The sequence below is a fragment of the Taudactylus pleione genome, unplaced genomic scaffold (assembly GCF_031769625.1).
Source record: "Taudactylus pleione unplaced genomic scaffold, aTauple2 ptg000089l, whole genome shotgun sequence".
Classification (NCBI taxonomy): domain Eukaryota; kingdom Metazoa; phylum Chordata; class Amphibia; order Anura; family Myobatrachidae; genus Taudactylus; species Taudactylus pleione.
In genome coordinates this window covers 4,057,691-4,082,413 of record NW_028284491.1, presented here as the reverse complement: position 1 = coordinate 4,082,413, position 24,723 = coordinate 4,057,691, and the positions used below count along the sequence as shown (strand labels likewise).

Sequence of the window (24,723 nt, the reverse complement as noted above, 5' to 3'; positions counted from 1 at the left end):
ATGCTCCCAGGGAGGGGGGTGCTTCTGTCCTGCAAAATTGTAGAACTTGTGCTGCTGTGTTTTCTTCACAGGTTCCAGACCATAATGGTCTCTGTGTTCGATGTTTTACAACCTCACAGCAGGAGGCTCCTTTAGCTTCACCTGCTAGTTGGGAGCCTTCTTGGGTTTCCTCGCTATCCCAGGTAATGTTGCAGGTGGTGGATAGGCTCGCATCCCCTGGGTCCGCTCCTTCGGTTAGTGTCCCTCCAGGCGTGGCCCATTTATCCAGTGTAATGCTGTCCCCTTTGTTGCCCTGCTATGGAGCCTCCTTTGATGCAGTCCTTTACGCAGTCAGTGCAGAGTTTAGCGCATGTGTCTGAATCTTTCAAACAAATGCTGGACAGGGACCAAACTTCTAAGCATAAGCCTTCTAGAAAGGACAGCTCTACACCCTTATCTGATATTTAGTCAGACTGAAGTTTCCTCTGACTGTGAGGAAACCGGGTCTATAGCCTATGACGTTGAATCCTCTTCTATCCCGGAGGATTGTCAACCCCAAGTGGATATAGTTTCTTTGATTAAGGCGTTTAAGTTGGTACTGCTAATCAAGAACGATGAGGCGGCCCCTCTGTCCATTGCTCCAGTATTTAAACGTCAAAAGAAGGAAGTTTCAGAGTTTCCTTCTTCTGCGCAGCTTGAGGACCTTTTGACGGAGGCATGGTCCCGCCTTAATAAACGCTTTCAGGTTTCCAAGCGCATTACTTCCTTTTATCCTCTGCCTGCTGCCGATCGGGCTAAATGCGAGTCTCCTCCTCCAGGTGATGCAGACGTTGCCCGACTGGTCAAAATTACCACTCTTCATCTTCCTAATACGGCATCCCTTAAGGATCCGACGAATAAGAAACTGGAAACTTTTCTCAAATCTATTTATTCCAATGCAGATTCTCAACCTAAAGTCACTCAACAGGTACTTGAGAATTCCCAAGTTCCGCATGGAATCACTTCGGTCCATCATACTAGCTATGGAGCAGGAGGACTTCATGGCCTCCTTGGACATCCTGGATGCCTATTTGCATGTCCCATCTGTCTCAGTCACCAGCAGTTCCTCAGATTTGTGGTCTAGGGGGAGCATTTCCAGTTTCAGGCTTTGCCATTTGGACTGTTCATGGCTTCCAGACCTTTTGTCTCAGGGCCCGTGCTTCTAACCGGATCTGGCCTGTCTCGCTTTGACGAGGTGACTCTTAAGACAGCCATCATAAGTGCTAAGGGGTTATCCAGGTCAGTCATTAGTATGATGCTCAATGCCTGTAAACCCTCTTCTGTCAGAATTTTCCATCATCTTTGGAGGACTTACTTTGACTGGTGTTCTGGCTAGGAATCTTAACCCCAAGTCTTTCCATCTCTCTCACATTCTTTCTTTTTTTGCAGACGGGCCTAGATTTGGGCCTTTGTCTTGCTTCACTGAAGGTGCAGGTTTCGTCCCTTTCTGTTCTCTTTTCAGAGACAGATTGCGCTGTTACCCAATGTGTGGACTTTCCTACAGGCTGTCCTCCACATACAGCCTCCATTTGTACCACCGATGGCTCTGTGGGATTTGTCTTTGGGTCTTAGGGCTCTTCAGTCTTCGCCATTTGAACCTTTAGACACAGTGGACATTCGTTGGCTTACCCGGAAGACCATCTTAATTCTTGCCATAGCTTCTGCCCGGTGGGTGACGGACTTGAGCGCATTGTCCTGTCGCTCCCCATTTCTGATCTTTCATCAGGACAGGCTATCCTTCGTATGTGATTATGCTACCTTCCTAAGGTTGTTTCCAGGTTACACATAAATCAAGAGATTGTGGTTCCTTCTTTCCAGGTTCCAGATGCTACTCCGGAGGAGGCCTCCTTGGATGTCGTGCGGGCCCACCGGATTTATGAAAACAGGATATAGGACTTGCGTAAGACAGATGCTCTCTTTGTCCTGTATGACTTTCACCAATGGGGCTGGTTGGCTACTAAGCAGTTGCTGGCCAGATGGATCCGTTTGACTATTCGTCACGCTAATTCTGCCCGGTCGGTAGGAATTTCGTGGGCAGTGCGACGTGGTGCCTCTGCAGAGCAGCTGTGTAAAGCAGTCACATGGTCCTTTGCCCATATGTTTCTAAAGTTCTGTTCCTTTGACACCTTCACCTCCCGTGACGCGTCTTTTGGGCGAAGAGTTCCCAGCGCAGGCCAGGAGCGTCCCCTCCCTTATGGGATTAGCTTTGGGACATCCCAGAGTAAAGCCTTTGTCTCCTATGGAGGAAAAAGAAACAGAGATTTATGTGCTTACCTGTTAAATCCTTTTCTTTGATTCTATAGGGGGCACAGTGCGCCCACCCTTATTTATGGGGCTTTGGTCTGCTTCTGGTTCCCCTGTCAACATATGTTGTGTGTTTGGACCTGAGTGTGTACCGGTCTTCCTTCTCGTTCCTTGCTTTAGGCTTGTCAACTTAATAGAGGTGCCTGTGGCTGGGGATAGGGTATGGGGGGTAGGGAACCTGGGCCGAGGAATTTCATGTATTACCTGTGTGGTGCCCAGGCTCCATCCCACCAACCTATTCCCCAGAATAAATCATGTGTCCCCTATGGAATCAAAGAAAAGGATTCAAAAGATAGGCACATAAATTTCTTTATACTACAAAACTTTATGTACATCCGACTTTAAATGAGGCTTGTTGCGTAGATTGTTCTTGTGACTAATGGGCACAGCTTTGCTTTTCTTTTATACAGTAGCTTTCCCCTTAATCACTATGGGCCCATTACACATGTGGAAACACTAGTTTCGGCTTGTTTTTTTTTTTCTGTAACAGGCTTATTCAGTATAATGGTCCTGATGGGGCCACCTAATATTCATCAAACTCCAAAACTGAAAGCTTTCAGATTTTGCCTGTAGGAGCCAACACCATCTTCAGATTGAGCTTGTTCCCGAGCCCCGCTCCTGACTATGGGAAACAGATCCCTCCACCTCCCATGCACTGTGTTCCCTGCAGCCGTATGCTTGCGTGAACTCATCTTGTGCATGCACAGTGGGCAGTATCAACAGGTGTAAGTAATCCCTAACACTGTTACACCACAGCAGAGCTACTCAGTAGTAATCCACCTTCGTACGACGGGCTGAATACTTAATTATCAAGAATCAATAGACCCTCCAATAATGATTAGGCCCCTATGTCACCAATCAACAATGTAAATAGAAGTTTTAGAGCTACATCTAGCACAATTTTTAAATTAATTTAATCATATTATTACAGAAGTCGTAGTATATATCAAAACAGTCATTGATCAAACTATATCCTATTGATCATAAATTCAGAACAGGTATTGATCCTAAGAGGTATATTTACTAAAGTGCGGGTTTTTTGAAGTGGAGATATTGCCCATAGCAGCCAATCAGATTCTAGCTATCATCTTCTAGAAGATGCTAGATAAATGTTAAGTAGAATCTGATTGGTTGCTATGGCCAACATCTCCACTTCTAAAAACCCGCACTTTAGATAATATACCCCTAAGAATCACGACTGAGATGTTTACGTCTTATTGCCTTTTCAGCACTAATCTATTAATCGCTGCTCCCCTCTGATAGTACTCAGTCTCCCACCTGACCATACTTTCCACCAATCTTTAGTATTCCAATTTCTTCTCCGTTAACGCGTGTAGACGTCAGAACCTGTTCCGAAGGTTACAGCGCCAAATTAAGTTTGCCCCAATTTCACTTATTTCTGATACTTTTTTTTTTCTGGGCAGCCCCCATTCAATTTTTATATAGCTCCGGTGGTCTCACCATTGCCGTCTCCATGAGCAATTGCCCTCTGTACACTTGCTCTCATGGCTGCATATTTCCTTATCAGCCCTGTATGTTTGCTTTCTATGATTTATGTGTCATGTTTGTTGCACCAGACTATCGGGCGCTACTGAGTGTTGTGGCACTTCATAAATAACAGAGGATGATCATTTACTTCTCAGCGTTTGGGTTGCTACACGCATACATTTTTAACAAACGACAATTGCATCCCTTCCTATTGCTTGACTAATACACAGATTTTTTTTTTGTCAACCATATCAAATTTCAGTAACTGTTTACAATACACAGGATGTTGCCAAAGTATTCATACCATCAACAAAAGTTTGTTGCAAAATTAATCCCACAGTGAAAATTTGGCATCAATCCAATTAGCCGAGAAGGGTGCAAGTTGCCATTTCTACGACGTTAAACCGCAGACAATGGCACTTCAACTCGCACCCCTGGAGGCCCGCTCCGAGCCCGAATTCGCACAATGTTGCTCGAAACCCTATGGGGCTGTGAGCACTTTTGTGCGTGTTCAGGCTGACTTCAAGTCGCGGCTGTTGTCGCGATGACTCAAACCGACGAGATCATTGGATTGAGCCCATAGTTCTCTTCAATATTTTTATTTCAAAGCACTGAGATTCGATGTTTGTTTTTACACGTAACATTATTTTCTGTTTAGAAACAAACCAAGATGTATGTATAAGTATTTCATCATTGTGTTGTGGCAGCTCTAAGATTACAATAGTGACAATTGCCAAACAAGGACACCATGACATTTAACCTGTCTTCCAACTGTGAATCATTAAAATAATTGCCACATTTTCTGGATAAAGATATCTTAGATGATACAATTTCAGTGTAAACTTTGGTTTAGGATACTTAAGTAAAATACTGTATACAATGACATATACAATACTTGTACCAATATATAATGGCATAAGCAATCTCAGAGCATACATAAAATATATATTGCAAAAGCATAATGGGCTTCAGCACGGATTTCAAGGTTTGGTTTTGTTAGCTGTCATAGTTTCTTTGAGTTTTGATTGACTTGGTGACTCAGAAGGAACAGTGCTAATGTCATTCTCAATGCTGAGCTTTTATATCGTTACTAAGACTTGGAAACAGTACAAAGGTCCATCAAGTTCAACTTATTATACATGATCATTGTGGTGATGCAGAGGAAGGCTGCTGGTTTCAAAGACTTGTAGGGTTGTTCGTGCTGGTTCTCCGTGCAGCCCTTCTTTGTTTAGATAGCATTTTTAACTATTTAATTTCCAGATCATTCGCTGGGAGTGAAGTGACCATGTGTCAGTGTGCCGGGATCTTGTACATGTGTGGTCTAGACCACACATCCACCGCAGCCATTGCTGGGGGAGGGTTTCTATGGAACCCTTTCCCTGCTAGTTTTGCAACATGTAGCTCACAGGCTACAGAGGCTTAAGCCATCTTCAGATTAGATTGGGGTGATACTAAATATTTGCCGGTATCCCCCGAAAACACACTGCAGATATTTAAATGATAAATGGGCCCCATAGTGAGGTTGACTCTGTAGTCATACACCGGATCTGTATTGAAAAGGCAAGCACTTTCCTACAGCGCTGACAGCCGGATCCAAGTGAAGCTGTAAATCTGCGCTGGTAATGCTGGTAGTGACTTCAATGTAATATTCACAGGGTATTTGATCAACCTGTTTCCGTGCATACGGGCACCTTCATCAGCATACTTCTTTGGATACAATGTTGTGGCATTGAAACACAGTGACTTGTCCGTAGGATTATTGCTGTCAATATATGGAATTGTATAATCTCTCATTACAACAATATTTTGTTTTACTTTGTTTATATATATATATATATATATATATATATATATATATAATTTTATTTAACAAACTAAAACAAAATACATGACATACATATAGACATGCATATATATTAACAGTGTTCCCACCAGGCTGTTTAAGCAGGGCGCTGTGCCTTGCCGATTTCTAAAGGGCAGAATGCGTTCTGCCCCTCTTGGCGGCGTACCGCTAAAACAGCTCGCAGGTGCCGTCCCCACCGGATGGCTGCAGTGTCCTGCGGGTGGGGAAAATAGCGGTGCAGCAGTCACCGCTGGTGAATGGATGCCGAGCGCATGCCACCCGTGTGTCACCTGCCAAGTGGTGATAACCAATGTGCCAACTCCCCCTCAGTGACAGGTCCTGGGTACTGGCATTATGTGCAGCACTCAGCTCCTGACACAGTGAGGGAGCCAGCAGTGCAAATACACTGGTCTCCGTGGGCATTCAGCACCTCTGGGACCCCCCGGAGAGACTAAAACGGGGAGTTCGGGTCTCGTGGCCACAACCCTCTTGCCACAAAGCCACACCCCCTTTTTTACCGGTGCCCGGCTTTGCCACGCAATTAGATGCCTCCCCATCCCCGAACCAGGTGTCACCCAGAGGATGGACGCCACTGCAGCAGGCATAGGCCTCTTGCGAGCAGGACCTTTTTGAATATTCATATTTCTTGCTCATCCATAATTCTTGAAAGAGCTGTTACAGATAGCACCCTCTTAAATTTAGTAAATGTACAGACACTTCACATGAAGTATTTAAACCCTCTATTTACCTAACACAGGGCTCGACAAATTTTTGTAAAAACTAGGAGCCAGTTTAAAAGTTTAGGAGCCAGACCATCGTCCATGACCTAAACATATGAAAAGTTATATCACAGGGGGCAGGGAGAAGGACTGTACTGTATATGCACAGGGGGCAGAGAGGGAGGACTGTATATGCACAGGGGACTGGGAGGGGGGACTGGATATGCACAGGGGGCAGGGAGGGGGGACTTTATATGCACAAGGGGACAGGTAGGAGGGACTGTATATGCACAGGGGGGCAGGGAGGGAAGACTGTATATGCACAGGGGGGGCAGGGAGAAGGACTGTATATGCACAGGGGGCAGGGAGGGGGGACTGTATATGCACAGGGGGACAGGTAGGAGGGACTGTATATGCACAGGGGGGGCAGAGAGGAAGGACTGTATATGCACAGGGGGACAGGGAGGGGGGACTGTATATGCACAGGGGGACAGGGCGGGGGGACTGTATATGCACAGGGGGCAGGGAGGGGGGACTTTATATGCACAAGGGGACAGGTAGGAGGGACTGTATATGCACAGGGGGGCAGAGAGGGTGGAGTGTATATGCACAGAGGGGGCAGGGAGGGAGGACTGTATATGCACAGGGGGACAGGGAGGGGGGACTGTATATGTACAGGGGGGCAGGGAGGGAGGTTTGTATATGCACAGGGGGGCAGGGAGGGAGTACTGTATATGCACAGGGGGCAGGGAGGGAGTACTGTATATGCACAGGGGGCAGGGAGGGGGGACTGTATATGCACAGGGGCCAGGGAGGAGGACTCTATATGCACAGGGGCAGGGAGGGAGGACTATATGCGCAGGGAAAGAGGACTATATGCACAGAGAGCAGGGAGGGAGGACTGTATATGCACAGAAGGGCAGGGAGGGGGGACTGTATATGCACAGAAGGGCAGGGAGGGGGGACTGTATATGCACAGAAGGATAGGTAGGGGGGACTGTATATGCACAGAAGGACAGGGAGGGGGGACTGTATATGCACAGGGGGGGCAGGGAGGGAGGACTGTATATGCTCAGGGGGACAGGGAGGGGGGACTGTATATGCGCAGGGAGGGGGGCTGTATATGCACAGGGGGGCAGGGAGGGAAAACTGGAGGACTGTATATGCACAGGGGGGGTCAGGGAGGGAGAACTGTATATGCTCAGGGGGACAGGGAGGGGGAACTGTATATGCACAGGGGGACAGGGAGGGAGGTTTGTATATGCACAGGGGGGCAGGGAGGGAGTACTGTATATGCACAGGGGGCAGGGAGGGGGACTATATGCACAGGGAGCAGGGAGGGAAGACTGTATATGCACAGAAGGGCAGGGAGGGGGGGACTGTATATGCACAGGGGGGGCAGGGAGGGAGAACTGGAGGACTGTATATGCACCGAAGGGCAGGGAGGGGGGACTGTATATGCACAGAAGGACAGGGAGGGGGGACTGTATATGCACAGAAGGACAGGGAGGGGGACTGTATATGCACAGAAGGACAGGGAGGGGGGACTGTATATGCACAGGGGGGGCAAGGAGGGAGGACTGTATATGCTCAGGGGGACAGGGAGGGGGGACTGTATATGCACAGGGAGCAGGGAGGGGGGCTGTATATGCACAGGGGGGCAGGGAGGGAAAACTGGAGGACTGTATATGCACAGGGGGGGGCAGGGAGGGAGGACTGTATATGCTCAGGGGGACAGGGAGGGGGGGGACTGTATATGCACAGGGGGGGCAGGGAGGGAGAACTGGAGGACTGTATATGCACAGAAGGGCAGGGAGGGGGGACTGTATATGCACAGAAGGACAGGGAGGGGGGACTGTATATGCACAGAAGGACAGGGAGGGGGGACTGTATATGCACAGAAGGACAGGGAGGGGGGACTGTATATGCACAGGGGGACAGGGAGGGAGGTTTGTATATGCACAGGGGGGCAGGGAGGGAGTACTGTATATGCACAGGGGACAGGGAGGGGGACTATATGCACAGGGAGCAGGGAGGGAAGACTGTATATGCACAGAAGGGCAGGGAGGGGGGGACTGTATATGCACAGGGGGGGCAGGGAGGGAGAACTGGAGGACTGTATATGCACAGGGGGACAGGGAGGGAGAACTGGAGGACTGTATATGCACAGGGGAACAGGGAGGAGGGAGGTCTGTATATGCACAGGGAGGGAGTACTGTATATGCACAGGGGGCAGGGAGGGGGACTGTATATGCAGGTGGGGCAGGGAGGGAGGACTGTATATGCACAGAAGGGCAGGGGGGGGTACTGTATATGCACAGGGGGCAGGGAAGGGGGACTGTATATGCACAGGGGGACAGGGAGGAGGCACAGTGCATGTACAGTAAGTGATAGGCCTGGGAAATACATATATAGGTAACCTTTTTCCTCCTGCTGTGGTTGCTCCCAGTCACTCTCCTGCGGCTCCGCTCCATCCTCCGGCTCTTTGTAGTCTATGCGTTGCGGCCTCTGTTGTTCTACTGGTCGGCTGTAATTCCCCTGCTGGCAGACGGCAGGTCCATTAACTGCAGGGGTACTAGGCTCAACTGGTCTGGCAGGCATCGAACACCATGTGCGCGGCTGCAGCAACTCTACAAGTGACATCACACGTCACAATGAGGGGGCGGAGCTGATCCTTCCTCTTTGCCAGGCAGGCTCCATTGTGACTGTAATGCCTGACAGTGCCGTTGATCGCGGCCCTGAGATGCTGCCTCCTTAATGCCCACAGTGACTGACCAGCCAGCATACTATAATGAGTCACTCAGACTCATTATTATTATTAGTACTGCTAATGCCAATTAGCTTTATTTTTTACAGTACCTGGCTTTTGTAAAATCTGGTCGCCAGGAGTAAAATTTTAGTCACCATGGCGACCTGGCCCCCGGGATTTGTCGAGCCATGACCTACCACATTAGCATGGGGCAAACCAGACCTTTTACTATGTGATCCACTTATCTTGCACGTGAATCAACCTAGACCAGGTTCCTACATGTAACAGCAAACTGAATGGCAGTATGTTGTGGTTTACACTCAACATAGTTTCAGTTTGATGGTGTCCCCTTCCACCCCTAAAAATAATAAAATACATAATCTATATAATAAGCAAGATAAGCGTGTGTGTGTGTGCCTGTCTGTTTTTTTTTTTTTTTTTGTTCTTTATGCACAGCCAGAGTTTTGGACCTAGCTCCACCAAATTTGGTATGGTCGTGTAGTTTGACCAGGATTAGATTTTTGCCTAGGTTTGAACTCCGTCAGGGCCACGCACTGTCACAGAATGCCTAAAAATGGGGACACTTACATTATACAGGTTCCAGGGCTAGCTCCAGTGGAAATTGTCAGTCTGCCAAAAACCTGTGTCAAAGCTACAAATGTATCATGTTACTCTTCCAGAGCAAACTTTGCCTCATGCAAGTTCATATTAGTGTATAGTGTATTACCATCAGGATCCAATTAATGTGCAGTGATTGGAGAGGTACAGGTTCAAAAAAAACATTGTACCAGAAAAAATCCTTAAATACCTTTATCAATATTAGTATCTTTGTTCCAATCTGCTGAATCTTGAGTGAAGTTCTTATTCCACCAGTATGCCATATTCATGTTATTAAGACACATAATCATAGTATAGTATTTTCAGATTTAATACAGAGTTTAATAAGAACTATACAGTCAGGTGCATAAATATTGGGACATTTACAGAATTTTCATATTTTGGCCTCTATTCACCACCACAATGGCTTTGAAATGAAACAAACAAGATGTGCTTTAACTGCAGACTTTCAGATTTAATTTGAGGGTAATTACATCCAAATCAGGTGAACGGTGTAGGAATTACAACGGTTTCTATATGTGCCTCCCACTTTTTAAGGGGCCAAAAGTAATGGGACTATCAACTCAAATGCAATTTCATGGACAGGTGTGGGCTATTCCCTCGTTATTTTGTTATCAATTAAGCAGGTAAAAGGTCTGGAATTGATTCTAGGTGTGACATTTGCATTTGGAATCAGTTGCTGTCACTATCAGTGAAGCAAGCCATCATTAGGCTGAAAAATCAAAACAAACCCATCAGAGATAGCAAAAACATTAGGTGTGGTCAAATCAACTGTTTGGAACATTCTTAAAAAGAAAGAACACACCGGAGAGCTCAGCAACACCAAAAGACCCGTAAGACCACGGAAAACAACTGTGGTGTATGACAGAAGAATTATTTCCCTGGTGAAGAAAAACCCCTTTACAACAGTTGGCCAAATCAAGAACACTCTCCAGGAGGTAGGTGTATATGTGTCAAAATCAACAATCGAGAAGACTTCACAAGAGTGAATATAGAGGGTTCACCACAAGATGTAAACCATTGGTGAGTCACAAAAACAGGAAGACCAGATTAGAGTTTGCCAAACAACATATAAAAAAGCCATTACAGTTCTGGAACAACATCCTATGGACAGATGAGACAAAGAACAACTTGTACCAGAGTAATGGGAAGAGAAGAGTATGGAGAAGGGAAAGGAACTGCTCATGATCCAAAACATACCACCTCATCAGTGAAGCATGGTGGTGGTAGTGTCATGGTGTGGGCATGTATGGCTGCCAATGGAACTGGTTCCCTTGTATTTATTGATGATGTGACTGCAGACAAAAGCAGCAGAATGAATTCTGAAGTGTTTCGGGCAATATTATATGCTCATATTCAGTCAAATGCTTCAGGACTCATTGGACGGCGCTTCACAGTGCAGATGGACAATGACCTGAAGCATACTGCAAAAGCAACCAAAGAGTTTTTTAAGGCTAAAAAGTGGAATGTTATGCAATGGCCAAGTCAATCCCCAGACCTGAATCCGATTGAGCATGCATTTCACTTGATGAAGACAAAACTGAAGGGAAAATGCCCCAAGAACAAGCAGAAACTGAAGACATTTGCAGTAGAGGCCTGGCAGAGCATCACCAGGGATGAAACCCAGCGTCTGGTGAGGTCTATAAGTTCCAGACTTCAGGCTGTGATTGCCTGCAAAGGATTTGTAACAATGTATTAAAAAGTGAAAGTTAGATTTAGGATTGCTTAGTTTGTCCCATTACTTTTGGCCCCTTAAAAAGTGGAATTCACATATAGAAACCGTTGTAATTCCTACACCGTTCACCTGATTTGGATCTAATTACCCTCAAATTAAATCTGAAAGTCTGCAGTTAAAGCACATCTTGTTTGTTTCATTTCAAAGCCATTGTGGTGGTGAATAGAGGCCAAAATATGAAAATTCTGTAAATGTCCCAATATTTATGCATCTGACTGTATATGAAAATTATTTACAGGATATATTAAAAAAGAAGGTTTATCTGATGACCATTCATGGATGCTTTATCTCAAATCAGAAGTAGGGAATGACAGGTAAGTAGTCCAAAAAAGGTGTTTCATCCAGTTAGGAACTTAATGTGCTGGAAACAATTCTGAAACTGGCCTCATGTGGGCGGGACCAAAATAAATGTAGATGGGGTTAGCAAACAGTAACCCTAGCCATAATAGATTACAAAGAGCATCCACCGGATCACCATACGGTACAGACGGCATTGACATGACCACCGTACAGTACAGTGCGTTACCACGTGACTGCAAACAATATAGACAGCATCCCAGTGATCACCACATAATACATAATATGTGTATGTATGTATGTATGTATGTATAGCTTTGTCATAGATCTCCCTGAAGCAATTGTGGAATTTGAATTTCTATAGTCACTGTATAGCTACTCAAATGTTAGGATGTTTTAAGACATTCGTTTTCGAATCGAGAATCCTGGAGGTATTTGTAATTTATATGCACTTAAGGTGCGTACACACTAGGCGATCAGGAAAGACAGTACGATTATGACATCGTAATCGTACCGTCGTTCCTGATCCCCTGTAGTGTCTGCACTGAACGATCAATCGTTCAGTGCAGGAACTGTCCATCATTCCTGAACATGCCAATCCGTCGTTATCGGCAGATTGCGCTGCATGTTCAGGCGATGGACAATGTCGGAAACGACCAGCGGGAGTGCGCATCGCTGGTCATTTCTGACATAAAAGTGCACGATTACTGAGTGATTGCACGATTACGATATCGTAATCGTGCAGTCGCTCAGTGATATTGCCCAGTGTGTACGCACCTTTAGACATCTGGGGGTGCTCATTTGGTGGATACTGCTTTAGTTAATACAGGTATACTGAGGACTACATACACAGGAGGCCACATTGACTGTGATTCACTAGCCAAGCAACTGTGTTGCTTCCTGTGTCATTGGGTCCTGCTTGTGCAATTTTATGATGGCCTCAACACTTACTGTATATTGCCCATTTACCAACATACCTAATAATAATCTATTATTTCATTGTGACAGGATATTCTCAAATATTGTGGTAATTTTGGGGCCTCATCACAGGATATGGATGTATTGCTCTTTATTGTAGTTTTAGTGAAGCTCTGCCTGCATAAATCAAGTGCTCAGCTTATAGGGATCTTTGTAATCTTATCAAGTGAACGTGTGTCATTGCAGGTATCAGACATTCAGTCAAGAGCTGTGATTCTCACCTGGTCGCCACCTTCCAGCCTGATCAGTGAGGAGAGTGACGGGAGAAGCACCCCTGAACTTTACACCTATGAAATACTGTTATCAAGCAGTGGGAAGGATGGAAAATTCAAGGCTGCATATAGGTTTGTGCACACTGGTCAGAGGAAGCCATTCTTGGGAACATTTTATCTTTGGTTAGGACCAAAAGAGACTACTATATATATATATATATATATATATAATATATATATATATGTCTTATAAGTAGTCACTTATACTTGGTCCTTAAGCCATATTCAGACATAATTGCACCCAGGGCAAAGTTCATATTTGTGTCCCTTTACCCTATACTGCTCTTCAGAACACCAGGGGGTGTTTGCTGCTTTACACAAAATGCACAGTATTTATATTTTTTATTCCTCCAGTTATATATAGTGTATGTGGGTTTTTTTGGGTTTTTTTTGCCTTACATGTGTACAATTTGATTACTGGTAGGTGGATGACTATATGTAATACTAAATAGTTATTACTTGCCTAAGCCCCCTTCAGCACTACTGGTTGCTGAGACTTTGGGGGTTAGGTTATTATTTACATTTACTTTACATTTACTTTTATTTGTTCCCTAAAGGCAAACTCCCTAATTCTTCAAGGGCTGATATAATGTTCATTATTCTTATTCAATGTCCATCACTATAACATTAATTGGAGAGCCCTAGTCAGATGCTCATTCCGATATTGGCTATACACCGGAAAATCAGATTTTGAAACAAAAAGCCTGGGCATCCTGTAATTGTATCGAATTCCCACCTCAAACATTGTTTAGGGTTCCATGTAAAAAAAAAGATAACCGCTAAATACTGTACATCCGCACTATAATCCTATTCCTACAGGTTGAGTCTCCCATATACAAAATGCTTGGGACCAGGGGTATTTTGGATATCGGAATATTCCTTATTTTGAAATATTGCCTACCATAATGAAATATATTGGCACCCAAATCTAAACATAGAATACATTTGTGTATTATATACTCCTTATACAAACAGCCTGCAGGTCATTTTATACAATATTTTCAATAATTTTGTGGCTCAAACAAAGTTTGTGTACATACATGAAATTCTTTTATGTTTCATATACACCTTATACACAAAGCCTGAAGGTAATTTTATACAATATTTTAATAAGTTTGTGCCTTAAATAAAGTTTTTGTACATAGGACCATCAAAAACCAAAGGCTTCACTATCTCAGTCATGATAAACAAATTCTGTATTTCGGAATATTTGGATATGGGAGGCTCAACCTCTATAAATAAGGAACAAGTGTGGTTTCTAGGAAATTAACCTTTTATTAAAGATTCACATTGTATTGTGCTACAAAGTATGCTGTTGCTATATACATAAATGTTAATAAGAATTATCTTAATAAAGCTTTCTAGTGACAAAGATCAGAACTATCCAGTACATGCGCCTCATGACCTCTGGAGCTCTGTGTTGTAATACAAGCCTTGAACAGTAGAGGGAGCTATGACACAGCCTTTACTTGATCATGTTCACAAATTATTCTTTGATTCCATAAAGATGTGCTCTCCGTATGTAAAAGCGAGCGACCCAAAATCTTATTATTGTGCCTCCCGACTAAGCGTAATCCAATGCGCTAGAACAGTGTTTGCTGTTTATCAGGCATTTGGATTTAGTAATATTTCCATATAGTATGGTTTATCTATAGCCGCCACAATATATATATATATATATATATATATATATATATATATATATATATACATATATATATATATATATATATACATATATATATATATATAGATATATATATATATATATATATATATATATATATATATATATACATATATATACGTAAGAGCTATGGAAACTTCTTACCTGCTTATTTTCACATTTCTCTTCTTTCTAGTGGAGAGAAGACCAGTGTCACTGTGGATGATTTGAGACCTGCAACAGATTATCATGCCAGGTCAGAGACTTGTCACCGTGTTGCATACTGTGCTGGATCAGACCGCGGAATATGTTTATTTGATAATTCGTTATAATGTTTTTGTTGATAAACGTTTGCCCTTCATTGTTACGGATAAGGGAGCCTTTTAAAATCAGTTGCATGTTAGAAAAATTATAAGTAATGTGCTTTGGAAATAAGTACAAATGCAAAATATGTGCAGGCTAGCAAGAGCTGAACATAGAAATGTTTTCCAAGTGACATCAATAGTCAAGAGGCTGTTTGAGAACATGAAGCAGTCTTCTCTTGTCCGTACAAGTTTTTGATAATACGAGCACTGAATTATGATGTTATTGATGTGTGAATCGGAATGGGTCTATGTACCAAGCCTTGGAGAGAGATAAAGTACCAACCAATCAGCTCCTAACTGCCATGTTACAGGCTGTGTTTGAAAAATGACAGGAGCTGATTGGTTGGAACTTTATCTCCATCCACTTTATCTCTCTCCAAGACTTAGTACATAGACCAGTGGCATCTTAAGAGAGGAGGGGGCCCGTGTGCCCTCGTCGTGCGGGGCCCCCTCCTCTCTCCCCGGTGGCCGGCAGTCGACTGACGCGGCTGGCCAGCCACCGGAGCCTTAGTAGACTCTGGGCACTAGAGTGTGCCCGGAGTCTACTGCGCATGCAGAGAACACCTGAAAAATGGCCGCGGCAGCCATTTTCCAGTGTTCTGAGCAGCGCTGACAACCCGACGCAGGACCTCGGACAGGTAAGTTTAAAATAATATGGGTGCAGGGTGTGCAGTGCGGGGCCCCCCCGGATCCGGGGGCCCCGCACACACTGCACCCATTTATGAGATACGCCACTGACATAGACCCCTAAAACACGGATGACTCACCTCTGCAAATGGTAAACAGCTGCACTACTGCTTGTGTTGGGCCTGATTCAGAGACGAACGCAATGGCAAATACGTACGCGGATCGAGCGATTGTTTGCCATTACGTTTAAGTCGCACTGCGCGTGTGCAGCGAATGCACCGCGATTACGGACGCACATAGGAAACCATCGCAGAGTGAGTGACAGGCTGTCAGTGTTTGGAGGTGGTAATGGGGAGTGGTCAGAAAAACGCAGTCGTGTCTGTCCTTTTGTACGCCGTTACATGGGCATGCATAAATTAGCCACTGCGATTGCATACACAGCTCTGCTGGTCAGAAGAGCATCCAAGGCTGCCGCAGGTGTGACCTCCCGCAAGAGCAAGATGGCCACCGGTATGCATCGATGTTACTGATATTTACGCAAGTATGCGTCGTCGCACGCAGGTAAGGTAGCAGTGGGCGTCTTTATGCTCTGGTGATCTTTGCTAACATTAGCATACTTTCACAGCAAAATCGCAACTGCGATCGCATTAGCGTCCATCTCTGAATCGGGCCCCAAGTGTAGAAACATTTGCATACACACATCCAGGAAAAAGAGGCGTAAACACCCGTGCTGATAGCACACAGCCATAAACACAGTTATTACATTGAGATGAGCATTAATAATAAGATAAAAGCCAAACTCTCTCACAGGGTCGCAGGGAAATAAATCAGTCTAAATGTTTTCATACCAAAGCAATTTAGGTCAATCAGCCACAAGTCTTTAAAAACGGAACATTGTGTTATACAGTCACATTACAGATTCTTTGTAAGAGAGATTTGGGGGAAATGTTACAGGACATTACAAATGCAGCCAGAACAAATGCTCTATTGGGATCACTTGGTAATATCATTTGTAATTGTAGGACTACTCATTCTTTATTATAGAGTAAGTTGCAGATCAGCAGGGCTGGTGCAATCCCTGGGTGCACTCTAGATGGCCACAGCCCGCAACTCCACTGCTCCTCACCTTCCCATGTGATGTGTGCAGGGAGCTTCCTCTGTCCCATAGGCTGGGACTGTGGTGCAAATTACCTAGATTTGTTATCGCAAGCCCTGCAGATTAGTTTAGTATAAATATGTTTTTGGACTGCTATGCTTGTTTGCAGCTATCTGCGATTTGATCAGTACACTATAGATGGCGCTAGTGTACACCAACAGAACTGTGTTCTCACTGCAAGAAGCTGTGCAAACCCAGAATATTAATTTGAAATAAAACAGTATAGACGCCTCAGTCATAACCATCAGTACCATGTTCTTTGGTTATGGGACTTACTGACTAGCATGTTATAGTTTGTTCTGTTACTATTGTCTCATTAATTTAAAGCTGGCATCTACATATATGTACAGAGGGGAAGCAGTCAGGAAGCCGACGGACGGAATCCCAACCGCCGGCTTCCCGTCTGTCTAATCCTGGCAAGGGTTAAATGATAGGCGTCCTAAGCCGGGAGCCCAACACCCGGCTTACCAATCGAAGTGAAGCCGGGCTCGGACAGCCACGGGGGGGAGGGTTAGGTTAGGGGCTCCCAGGGTGGACAGGGTTAGGCACCCCCCCCTTCTCCTTCTTAGGGTATTCCAACCAAAACTGTATTTGATTGCACAAATTAAGTCATACTTGCTAACTCTCCCTGATTGTCAGGGAGACTCCCTGAAATAGTAGCAATCTCCCTGTCTCCCGGAAGAGTCTAGGGGGTATATTTACTAAAGGTTGATTTTAATCAATTTAAATTCGATCAAAATTGATGTTGTGTTTCTGGGGCTAAATCACATTTACGAACAGTCAACTTTTGAACTAGTTTTCTAAGTATTAGTAAATGTGTGATTTAGCCCCAGAAACAAAACATCGATGCTGATCGATTTTAAATCGATTAAAAGCGACCTTTAATAAATATACCCCTAGCAATCTCCCTGATTGCACCTTACCTCCATTATGTCGCTGTTTCTACTTCCTGCATTGGTTATAAGGCCATTTTCACATAAGGATTCTCGTGGCCACTTATATGGAACCACTTGTAAAACTCAATACATGAACAAGCCCTGAAAAGTATCAAAAAATCGAAGAAGGTATAGTACACCAGGTAACTGACCCGGCGCGGTTTATGGGAGGTTTTACTATAAGCAGCTATTGGAGGATAGATGCTCTATGCACAATATTATGGCTAAAAATAAAATTGCATTTAATAAATTATTTATAAATAATTATATTAGATAATAGATGTCTTATTTAGAAATAATTTATTAAATGCAATTTTACATTTATCCATAATATAGTGTATAGAGCATCTATCTTAATGTGAAATCATAATATCGCTGTTTTTATTATTTTCTTTGTGCCTGAACAGTATTAGTGTGTTTTCATCAACAAATCGATTTTCGGAACTGCTTTGGGGCTATTTACATGTGGATGTAAGTCAGGTTTATGGCACACCTCTCAGATGTAGCCGTACACCTTACCACCATACTCAGAGCTGCTGCTTTCACAATCTCCCTGAAATGCTTTTTTCAAATGTAGGCAAGTATGGATTCGGTTAATTTATATATAAAATTATATGTAAATAATGTAGTGGCATTCAATAAATGTCTGAATATTTGCACAAGTGTCAAACATCCGGCTCAGTGGTTTAGGTGTGCGTGATCATGTCTCATTCATCCAGTTATTCATATGCTGGGCAAGGAGCAGATCAATGTTGTATTGCTGCCTGCTCTGACATCACGGAAATCATTGTTTTATTTGGTCGCCTTCTGTAGGTAATCAGATAGGATTAGATTGTCGTTTTGCTGGGTGTCATTAGACCAGTATATGTGGAACAATTGGAGAACTTTTCTTTCTGCTTTTGCACAGAAAGGTACCTTTGATTGAAGCTACCTGCATTGTCTCACATCCCATCCCATGTCATTATAGATCACTTAGAAACAATTGTAACCCCACACTGCACTTCATGCTGTGATGAATACCGTGCGCATTCCTATTTACACCCCTAATAACCATCCCACTGGTTGTGACTAATTCCACCTACTCCCAGTACATCGCTCAGTGCTCACAGTCACTTAGCCTATTAATTCTCTCCAATATTGCTCAGTTTACTGACACATGATGCATTTTCTAACAAATCCCTTTTACAGCACTGTTATAAACACATTGTGTCCCTGACTAGATATGTATAAAAGTTAGAGACATTCGTGAAAGATGTCGTTTTGCCTCGTTCTGAGATCCGAACTTGGAGGAAAGATCAGAGCCAAAACCGAACCGCTCATCTCAAGTAAAAATATTGTTCTTATTTAATGGAAGTCTTTTCCAGTTTAACATGTAATTGCTGAGATCTATATAATGTTCATTCTAGCACCCTGCATATGTCACAACCCGTGCAGTTCTTCTTTCCTGCCTGGGGTGTCGCTCTCTGCTCTGGTACTTCTAGCACACTCTAGTCCATATCGCAGCAGTTTGTTACATCAGCTGAGTGTGCTAGCCTCACCAGAGCAGAGAGTGACACCCCAGAGAGGAAAGAGGAACTGCACGGGTTGTGACAGGTGCAGGGTGCTAGAATGAACACTAATCTATATATTATATTACCCCCAGGCCCTCTGCAGCACAGGAACAGGCCATCTGAATGAGTTTATTCACTTCAATAAAGCCTGCTGCACCTGTAAATGTTAGTTATGAGCTTTGCAGTATCTTTCAAATTCCCATTTGTGTTTATTTGCTTATTGTTTTTCCCTCTGTAGAGTTCAAGCAGAATTAAACTGTGTTAAAGGAGACCCTTCGGCGTCTGTAAGCTTTACCACATTGAGCTGTGAACCCGAAACACCCAACGCTCCACGGATTACGAACCGAACCAAAAATACACTTTCCCTCCAATGGAAGGTGAGTTCTGGTGACACCTTTGGGTGCAGCTAAGTAAATGCTTGTCAGAGTTGTGTGATTATCCTGACAATCACATTGAACGCTGCAGGGTTTTCGTTTTTTCTTTCTTTTCTCCATGCTCCTATCCCCTCTGCTCTGTCCTCCCTGCTTCTGTAATGTTCATTACAAAAAGAATCCCCCTGGTTTCTCCTGCATTCTCCTTGTCTTCTGTATTAAAGATTATAATCAGTTTCCAGTTTTTTTTTCTTCCCCATCCTGTGTATTTATATATAAATGCACCCACATCACAATTTCTCAGGTTTATTCATTTTCATTTACAGCCACAAATGCCACCACGTAATCTGATTTAAAATAAAATAAGGTCTCTCTGTTTAGTTGACCGTTTTTTTTTTACCTGTCTCTCTTCCCAGCGGAGGTCGGAGCCCAGTATGCACTCAGCCATATTTCTGCAGCTATGAGTTCTAGAGCAAATTGCTTTAAATTCATGTGTTTTTTTGTTATGTTTGGTTGGCTCTTATCGACTTAGCTGCTTTATCACAAAGCGGATAAAGTTAACACAGCCGGTGACTGGTGCATGATGTAGACAGTTGCATTATTACTAATTAAACCCACTGTAAATAAATGAGAAAGTTGATGTCAAACAAGTGAATTGTAAAAATTGGAGATTTGCAGTAATCAGTTCAGTGGAAATCCCCTTTTTCAGCCACCTGTTCTTTTATGCTTTTTTGTTTGTGGGTTTTTGTTTTGTTTTTTTGAACCCGAGGAAACGCTTCTCTATCAATTCCCCTGAGTACGTACATAGTTACATACAGTATGATAGTAAATAATTACTTGTTTTTTCATAGCAGCTTTTCTCTCTCTACACTGTGTGACGCCCGTCAGGGCACCCCTGGCTAGATGTAGATAATTAAATCCTTTCTTTTCACACCTACTCTGTAATGGATGAAGGACGCCAGGCAACATGTTCAAACAATCTGCTTGCATTGTTTTTGTTTTTATGTAATTAGGTGGAACTGCTATGTTCTTGTCTGTAAATTATAACAGCGGTTGTTATCAGTGTTCACAATAGCCCGCTATGCTGCTGTATTATACTCCGAAGGACGTCTTTGTAGTAGGACTGTTATTCCATTTAAGACAGTTCATCACCCCGTCCTGTGTTCAAACAAATTGATCCTGGTGTTTAAAGAAATACGCCAGTCATGTCAGTGTGAGACTCCCATAAATGCCGACATGCACCTGAATGTAAACTGTGTGTTTTAAACTGGGTAGACTCTGATAGATATATCTCCCGTTCCACTGAACTATATATCTATAGTTAATTGCCGGGTTTGTACTGCGGATATGTCTGTGAACAACGTAATTACCAGATATGTCTGTTCTGCTATGCAACACAGCAGATGGCATCTGCACATCTGTTGGTGTGTACAGGCGACGTGCCGATCGCCCGTACACATGCTGCAAGGACTCGGCGGTGATTGACAGCTCAACTGGTTGGGCAATTTAAATGCCTGCCCAGTTGAGCTGTCAAGCCCGGCACATCGGGCAGATGATTGATAAGTGTGTACAGCCATGGCCAAAAGTTTTGAGAATGACACAAGTATTGGTTTTCACAAAGTCTGCTGCCTCAGTGTTTTTAGACCTTTTTGTCAGATGTTACTATGGTATACTGAAGGAAAATTACAAATTACATTAAGTTTATGCAAAGAGTCAATATTTGCAGTGTTGACCCTTATTTTTCAACACCTCTGCAATACGCCCTGGCATGCTGTCCATCAACTTCTGGGCCACATACTGGCTGATGGCCGCCCATTCTTGCCTAATTAATGCTTCAAGTTTGTCAGAATTTGTGGGTTTTTGTTTGTCCACCCGCCACTTGAGGATTGACCACAAGTTCTCAATGGGATAAAGGTCTGGTCACAATGCTTTTTTTTATTACTCAAAATGTAACCGTTAAACTTTTAAATTAATTTTATCAAATTGATAATAAAATACAAATACTAATTGCTTGTAGTAATGTTTTCTGTTTGGGCCTAGACACACAAGTGTAGACATTGCTAATTTATTTATTCAGTGTTTTGTGTTAGCGCAATTTTATATTCCCTGTTTTAATTATATATTTTATTTGCAGGTGTCATGTGATAATGGTTCAAAGATACATAGTTATCTCCTGGAGTGGGATGAAGTAAGTTAAACGCAATGTTGATTCTGCTTGATAAACGTACATAAGATTACTTGGTGGTCAGAAGGATGTGGCTTATGAAGTCTTTTGAATTGATTAGTTGCCCACTTATTAAAGATTGGTAGAACTGATAATGCAAATTGTAAGTGATACTTACTAAGTAGTGATGTAATAATGAACAATATTTGCAAAAAGAAATGATGCCAGAAGGAATACCAGTGACTTTGTAACCCACTTCATTTACTTGTGTAGTTACAGTATTGAAAAAAATAGATATAGTTTTGCATTGGGTGTAATTTAGGTAGCCCACTGTTCTTATGCTGTACTCTGCACCCTTAGTGCTGATGTGTTGTAAATGAATGCCATAGAAGGTTCTGTTCTCTTGCCAAAAAACATCATCATTTGTCAGTGAATGTAATGCTGTGAATCACAATTCTAGCTCTATCTGTGCTTTTAATTTGTAGTTTCTCGGTGCATAGTTCATAAAAAGGGACATTGCAGTGACTTGCATTTTCCAGACCATGTTTCCTAACCTTTTGCAGGGGATAAATTTGCAAAAAAGACACAAAGTTGTATCTTATTCGACTTCTTAACACCTAATCAAGTGGTTTATTCCATTTACATTCATGAAATCAATTGAAAAAAGTATGTGTTTTTTTTTTATTATTTTGGAACTAGTTATAAAGCACATATTAATGACTGTTCAAGATATTGGTAACTCTGTTGGCGACAGTAAATCTAGTGTTTCAATACTGCTTAAAACTCAAAGTGGATCCAGATATGTGTTAGGAAGGGGAAATGGGGACAGAAACCTAGAACTGTCAAACATTTGAGAAATATGTTTTCTGATGCTCTATTTCATACCAAATATTTTTCACATTCTCTCCAGGGAAAAGGATGTGAAGAGTTTTGCCAGTGTTACTATGGGCTTCAGAAACAGTTTAGGGCAACCAAGCTGTCGCCAGCAATGGGGTACACATTCAGACTTGCTGCAAAAAATGACATGGGTATGAGGTAAGAGGTTAATTTTGCGCCTCCTGCTTTTCATTATACAGTATGTTCAGAAGCCAACAGGCTGATCTTTTTTGTGTTGTGTTCTGTCAGTGGTTTTAGTGAAGAAGTCCTGTTTTACACCTCAGGCAGTGCTCCGACTGTACCAGCAAGTCCAACACTTATTAAAGCGGGAATTAGTTGGCTATCGGTGCAGTGGACTAAACCCTCCGGTACACCGTCCGATGAAGGGATTTCTTATATTTTGGAAATGGAAGACGAAACCTCGGTATGTGCTGTAAACAGACTGATTTAACATACTCGGTAATCGATTACTTTACCTTTCCCATCATCTTGCCGATACCATTGCATATTACGATTCAGTGTGTACATTCTTAGGAAATACAACTGAGTTAGCAATGTGGCTGGTACTTCTACAGACGGCTACAGCTATCAGAATGCTCTTTCTGCCCACAATTTGATTTCTGCAATCACGGTTTGCATATCTTCTAATATTCATAGCTTTCTGTTTTGTGTGTGTGTATAAAGATCTATATATAAAAAAATATTTGTGTTGTGTGTGTCCATACAGTATATATATTATATAGATTTATGTTTCACTGAATCTCTAAATGAAAATATCTTGGTAACTTAATATATTCTCTGCAAAAAGGACACAATGATTATTTATTTGTTGAATTTAACAGATTGGGAGAAGAAATACAGCGGACATGTCATGTGCAAAAGTTTGGGGACCTCTTTTAGTTATTTCATTAATACTAGGAATGGATACTAGAATATAAGAAAGATTTTTGAACAAAGTCCTATAGCCAGAAACACAAAAGATACATTAGGAAGTAAAAGACAACTTGCTATCTATTTAGAATGGCGGGGTATTTGTTATATGTTGGGTTGCAGCCAGTGGCACAAGACATATTGTCCAAGGGAAGAATTAATTAAATTAAATATCACAAAATCCTAGAAGCGAATAGGCAAGACTCAATAGAGAAATTGAATATCAAAAGGTTTAAATAATTTTTCTTCCGTGGGGGACACTGGAACCATGGGTATAGGTGGAGCTGGAGGAACCTGGGCACCTATAAAGTGTCCTATACATCCAACACCTCTATAGGTGAGGTACTGTAGGGACCAAGACACTATACACCAGTGTGCAAGGTGTAGTTCCTGGGAGGATTTGAACTCTCCATAACAAATATGGTCTAGCATGGGACTTGAACAGAGACAACTGTAAGTACTGCCAGGCATGGGACTTGAACAATGACAACTGTAGGTGCTGTCTTAGGAAATTAACCTGTGGCCACTTGCAGTGGAACACACAAGTAATACTTTAGTGCAGTCAAACACAGACTCCACACTGTCTCAGGTTTGCTTAAATCACATGCTATGGCCAGTAACCTAAAATGGCCGCTTAATGTGGAAAGTGCAGCAACCTTTTGGGAGCTGCCTTGTGGAAGGGAGCACGCAAAAAGGGTGGGGGAGGGGTAGAAACAGGAGATTTATCCCGGCCCCTATGGCCAACCGGCTGGGACTCTCCACCGCTTTCAACAACATTCCAGTTGATAGTCCAGTGGGTAAGACCAAGAGAAACGGCTCCCCACTGCTATCCCCTCCGGTAGCCTCCGCCACCAGAGGGGGATCGCCGCTATGAGAGCCTCTTACCCGGCCCTGTTGCTCTGGTCACAGCTGTGTCCCTGATGTGCACTCCCCCGTGTCCCTGACCCAGTCACCAGTGTACCGGCCACCGGAGCAGGGTGATGGAGCAGATGCCGTGAGCTGCTCAATTAAAAATAAAAATTAAATAAATGAAAGTAAAAAGTAAAAATGCCCAGTTTTGTT

The 24,723-nt window shown here is 43.2% G+C and overlaps 1 protein-coding gene across 3 annotated transcripts in view; it reads left to right on the top strand.

Annotated features, from left to right (window-relative positions):
* The window catches only part of FNDC3A (fibronectin type III domain containing 3A), a 262,911-nt gene that overhangs the window by 198,289 nt on the left and 39,899 nt on the right, over positions 1 to 24,723 (top strand). For all 3 annotated transcript variants that reach the window (XM_088469122.1, XM_088469124.1, XM_088469125.1), the window contains 6 exons: positions 12,936 to 13,093; positions 14,884 to 14,943; positions 19,559 to 19,697; positions 21,826 to 21,879; positions 22,766 to 22,890; positions 22,981 to 23,155. In XM_088469122.1, coding sequence (XP_088325248.1) covers positions 12,936 to 13,093; positions 14,884 to 14,943; positions 19,559 to 19,697; positions 21,826 to 21,879; positions 22,766 to 22,890; positions 22,981 to 23,155 — 711 coding nt within the window. The remainder of the gene's footprint in view (positions 1 to 12,935; positions 13,094 to 14,883; positions 14,944 to 19,558; positions 19,698 to 21,825; positions 21,880 to 22,765; positions 22,891 to 22,980; positions 23,156 to 24,723) is intronic.